This window comes from Lygodium microphyllum, chromosome 1 (assembly GCF_053477565.2).
Source record: "Lygodium microphyllum isolate KBCC chromosome 1, Lygodium_microphyllum_v1.1.10, whole genome shotgun sequence".
Lineage (NCBI taxonomy): Eukaryota > Viridiplantae > Streptophyta > Polypodiopsida > Schizaeales > Lygodiaceae > Lygodium > Lygodium microphyllum.
This window is the reverse complement of record NC_141135.1, coordinates 85,408,100-85,413,418: the sequence shown is the minus strand read 5'-3', so window position 1 is coordinate 85,413,418 and position 5,319 is coordinate 85,408,100. Positions and strand designations below refer to the sequence as shown.

Here is a 5,319-nt window from a genome sequence, read left to right as displayed (position 1 = left end):
CTCTCTTTTCCTTCTCTCCCTCTCCTCTTTTTTCCTTTTTTTCTTCTTTTTCTTCTCCTCCTCTCTCTCTCTCTCTCTCTCTCTCTCTCCATTCTCTTTAATTTTTTTCTTTCTTTTAAATTTTAAATTTTCCCTCTCTATGATTCTCTCTGTGTTTAAATTCTCTCTCTTCATTTCTCTTTCTCTCTCTCCTTTCCTTCTCTCCCTACTTTTCTTCTCTTTCTTCTCTCTTTTCCTTTTCTCTCTCTCTCTCTCTCTCTCTCTCTCTCTCTCTCTCTCTCTCTCAAATTTTATATTTTCTCTCTATAATTTTATTTCTCTCTGTTCCCCCTCTCCCTCTCTCTCTCCCTCCTCTTCTCTCTCTCTCTCTCTCTCTCTCTCTCTCTCTATTTTTCTTTTCCTCTCTCTCTCTCTCTCTTTTCTTTTCCTCTCTCTCTCTCTTTCAAGTTTTTTTCTCTCTCTTCTCTCTATATTTTTTTATTCTCTCTTGATTTTTTCTCTTTCCCTTTCCCTTTATTTCTTTCCTCTCTTCCCCTTTCTCTCCTATTTTCTCTCTCTTTCAAATTATATATTTCCCCTCTATCTCTCTCTCTCTAAGTAGAAAACTATATTTAAAAAGGTATAATTTAAAAAATGCTAGATCTTGCAATACGAAATGCATATATGATTGTAGTTCCCCCTACTACCTATGGACTACAAATAGAGAGTTCTCTAGTTTGCAATGCATGTAAGAAATTATAATTGTGGACCCATGCTATGCAAACTACATGTAAGGGTAAAGTGCCAAAGATCTCTTTCCTCTTCCCCCTCTCTCCATCATCTCCTCCTCCTCCTCCTCCTACTCCTCTCTCTCTCTCTCTCTCTCTCTCTCTCTCTCTCTCTCTCAAAGTGTGAAAAACTGTCCAAAAAACTTCAAATTAAAAAATCCTTTAAAAAAATTTAATTAAAAAATTAAATTAATAAAATTAATCTGATAAAGACAAAAAAATTGATTTAAAAAAATTTAATTTAATTAAAGGAGAGTCCAAAAAATTCAAATTAATTTTTTTTAAATGTTTACTTTAACAAGTTTAAATTTAAAAATTAATCTAATAGAGAAAAAAATTATTTAAAAAGAAGTTTGATTTAATTAAAGGAGAGAGAGAGAGAGAGAGAGAGAAACCTATGCCTTACACATGAGAGAGAGAGAGGAGGGAGGGGGGAGGAATTTAATTAAAAAGGGGAGAGGGAAGAGAAAGGGAAAGATTACTCATGAGAGAGAGGGGAAGGGAGGGGGTTTTACTTTTAAAAAGGGAGGTTTGGGAAGCCCTCTCGAGGTTCGAGGCTTTCCAAACTGTACAGTTTATATTTTCTCTATATCGGTTTCTCTCTCTCTCTCCGTATTTTTCTCTCTTTCTTTCAAGTTTTTTTCTCGCTCTCTTTTCTCCCTCTATTTTTTCTTCTCTTTATTTTTCTATTTTCTCTCTTTCCCTTTTTCTCCCCCTATTTTCTCTGTCTTTGAAATTATATATTTCCCATCTCTCTCTCTAAGTCAAAAACTATAACAAAGAAGGTTTAATTTTAAAAAGACTATTCTCTCCTCTTTCCCCCCTCTCTCCATCTTTTTCTCTTTCTTCTTCTTTTTTAATCCTTCTTCTTCTTCTTCTTCTTCTTCTTCTTCTCTCTCTCTCTCTCTCTCTCTCTCTCTCTCTCTCTCTCTCTCTCTCTCTCTCTCTCTCTAGGAGGGGGAATAAATTTAATTAAAAAGGGTAAGGGGAAGAAAAAGGGAGAGATAACATGACATGAGAGAGGAGAGGGGAGGGGGTTTTAATTTTAAAAAGGGAGGTTTGGAAAAAGGGGTAGGTTCGAGAAACACTCTGGAGGTTTTCCCGAACCTACAACCAAAATAATATAATAGTAAGATATCAACAATTTCAAGATCACTCATGATATTTTCCCTCAGCATCATTGACAACCATCACTTCTCCAATAGGAGCATTACTTGATTGATCATCCTAGTATTTTGTGTTTTCATTGTAAGTAGTTGTATATTAACTTTGACGTGAGTGCCATGAGACTCACACTCATCTAGGAGGGGGGTAATGTTAGTTGCATTTTTAACATGATAAAGTCAAAGGAAATCTTTACAAGTACTGAAAATTTTGGAGGATGTAAGTTTTGGACTTTATATTTTTATTTTGGAAACTTTTAAGTTTATTTAGGGACATCATATGCGTTTTTATATTATTCTATGAGAGCAAAGCTCTCACACATGCAAATTTTAATAATTTCTATGGACATTCATCAATACATAATGGATGTGAGGATTGCAAATATGTATTTTATTCATTTTAAGTTTAGAAGAGGTCTAAATAACCTTAGCTAGAAGTATGCATCCAGAACAATTCCTAAAGTCCATAAAGAGGGTAGGATACCCAAAAAGTGATGGAAACCCTAGTTTACAAGGGGACCTAACACTCACCCGAATCATAATGTTTATGTATACAAGGCTTGAAAATGAATGGAACAAGTTATCTATGTGTGTATAAACTTGAGCTATTGTCATTTTTGCTTCTTGTTTCTTATGCAACCATTACTCAAGAGTAAAGAAGAGAGAGCAAGTGTGATCAAGTGGTGGGCCTAGTTTGCCATGTTAAGGGTCAAAAAAGGTATTGAGAAAAAATGTTTTTTAAAATAGAATAATATTAACAAATAATTTATTATAATATCATGATCCAAATGCCTCCAAGCGTTGGCTCTTATCCTAGTGTAGGTTGGGACCATTAAAGTTAGGTTGGTGGTTCAATCTCCAACATGTGTGCTACCATGGTATTATATCAATCTTACATTTCTACTAGGATAAGCCTAAGTGGCATGCATTAAGATATAGCAAGTTACAAACGGAGTTAAAAAAGCTTTTTCTTAAGCTTTAAAATAATACCTTAAGAACCCCACAATGGCTTCCTTTCTTACTTTGAATTTGGCATTTATATCCCTCAAAGAAGGGTGTAAATTTTGAGCTAGTGCCTAAAAGAAGGTTTACTATGCTTGCTTGGGAGGTTAGGAATGTGAAGAGTTACTAATGTGAAAAATAATCTTGTAGTTAAGAACTTATAGGTGTGCAGATTGATCCCTACACATGGTGCACTATACATGCGATCACAATTCCACAAGTGCTTGTGCACATACATGCCTTCGTGAACAATGTTTTTGTAGACTTGCATCCATTCATAGCCTATGCACATAAAGGAGATTTCAAAATCTCATCAACATCCAGATGAAATCTAATGTGCTTAAGTGCCCCTTTTTAGATTGTGTGTCTAACTTCTAAAAGACAAATTGTTAGTCTACTTGCCTTAAGACTTGCATATTGTCCTACTTACCTATTTACACGCATGTGAAGCAACATACTTGTAAATCCCCGTAATCGCAGTAATTCACACGAGACGCATTTTCTCACTTGTTTAAAAGAAACAATTGTCATGGGAGTAAACTATCATTTGCGCGTGTCTAGAGAGCTGGCACTTGACAATATATTACATGACCTTTCAAAAATATTAGGGAAGGGTATTGAAATTGGGATTTGACATTGTTGACAAACATATTTTAGGATGGCTCATAGCGTGACACATCAGTCTGACATCCCTGTCGTTCAGCTCCATGCACAGCGTGACACGTCAGCCCGATGCTTTTGTCTGTCTAATAACTCTGTCCCACGCAAAGAGAGAAGGAAGACGATCAGCGTCTCTCTCTCTGTTTAGCGTAAGGCGTTTTGCTCTCTCTCTCTCTCTCTCTCTCTCTCTCTCTCTCTGTGTCTGTGGCGTTTCACAGGAGGATTTTCAAAAATCACACACACAGTCTCTCTCTCTCTCTCTCTCTCTCTCTCTCTCTCTCTCTCTCCAGGGGGAGGGTTTCAAACTGCAAAACATCAAAACTATCCACAGCTTGCTATAAATATGTTACAATGCTGCTGTGCTTCTGGGTTCTCATTATCAAACCGACCAAGGCCAACGCACTGCCATGCCAGTGCCTCTGCCAGTTTGCAGACTTCCCAATTTCATGAAGGGGAGAAATTCAATCAGAATTCCCCTGCAGCCCTGCGCTCGAGCTGTCCGCGGTGGCAATGTTCAGACTGCATCCCGAGCTAAAGCTCTGCAAGGACTGCAGAGCCGCACTCGTCTCGTTAGTAGGCTGATAACCGGCTGCAGCAGAGAACCGCTTCTCAGACAATTGCCTGAGTACTCTCTGGAAGCCTGTGGATTTCCTCCCAGGAGACAAGCTTTCAGCCGGGCAGTCAAAAGCCGAGCTCAGCACGGGGCTCATCTCCACGTAAACAGTAGCCTGAGGAGGTTTTACCACATGCAGGTGCCCTGAGACGCTGAAATCGTCGTACCAGCACGCATGGCGGCCCTCCAAGGGCGATGATGGTGACGACGTCGCCGCTGCTGCTGCTGCCTGCTGAGGCCGGTAGTGGGGATCGTAGAAAACCCTCTTCTCCGAGGACGCAGCCAGGGGGGCCGAGCACACGGACATGGCCACGGTCCAGCACAGAAAGAATCTAGGGTTTCCTGTCAACGAACAGATCAAACCAGCCAGGCGGGAAGAGGAAAACCCAAGAGTGAGCTACAGGCCAGAGACGCACACAGACAGACAGACAGGCAGACAGAAGATAAATGGAACACCAACCTGAGGAAGAGAGAGAGGCTCTCAATAGAGGACTTTGCTTCTTGGTTGGGATGACCGTCGTCGTTTATAGTAAGTGCTCAGGGCATACAAAAGGAAATTACGGTAGCCTGCGGACACATATATACATATATGTATATCTAAGCAGAGAGACTCGAGAGGAGCGACATAGAGAGGAAGAGAAAAGGTAGAATATCTCTGTGGATATGCCCCTAAATCATCACACCCACCTTTAATTATTGACTGCTGCGTTTTGGGTCTTGCCAATAAGGCATAACGCAGTTTTGGGTCTTGCCAATAAGTCGTTCAGATTTATACTAATAGAGACTCATGCAGTTTAGTTAATAATTATTGAACCTTTACACTAAAGCATAATTATTCCTCTTACACGGACATCTTACCATTGAATTCTTATATAGCTACAACAATATTCACTACTCACATGTCTGATACTTACCTTTCTCATAGAAATATCAATATTATTTGCATAAAAAAAACTTACCATTGAATGCTCTTACTTTTAGCAATGATCATTTACAATTTTTAAGGAGAAAAGGTGTTAAATTTATCGAAGGATAGAAATGAAACAGTCACAAGGTCACGTGGTCATACTGATCCGCTAAATAGAAAGATACATCTTCAAATAGGGTTCCTCTT

The 5,319-nt window shown here is 38.8% G+C and overlaps 1 protein-coding gene across 2 annotated transcripts; it reads right to left on the bottom strand.

Annotated features, from left to right (window-relative positions):
- Positions 1-3,898: 3,898 nt before the first annotated feature.
- LOC148041346 (uncharacterized) lies at positions 3,899-4,881 on the bottom strand. Of its 2 annotated transcripts, none has more exons than XM_087679060.1 (2): positions 4,666-4,881; positions 3,899-4,537 (listed from the first exon to the last, which is right to left on the bottom strand). In XM_087679060.1, exon 2 carries the CDS (start codon positions 4,510-4,512, stop codon positions 4,054-4,056), a length of 459 nt encoding a protein of 152 aa, XP_087535186.1. In that variant the 5' UTR covers positions 4,513-4,537; positions 4,666-4,881; the 3' UTR covers positions 3,899-4,053. The 2 variants fall into 2 exon arrangements, with proteins under 2 accessions (XP_087535186.1, XP_087535178.1); XM_087679052.1 differs by having other exon boundaries at positions 3,899-4,547; positions 4,666-4,873.
- Between the last annotated feature and the right edge of the window lie 438 nt (positions 4,882-5,319).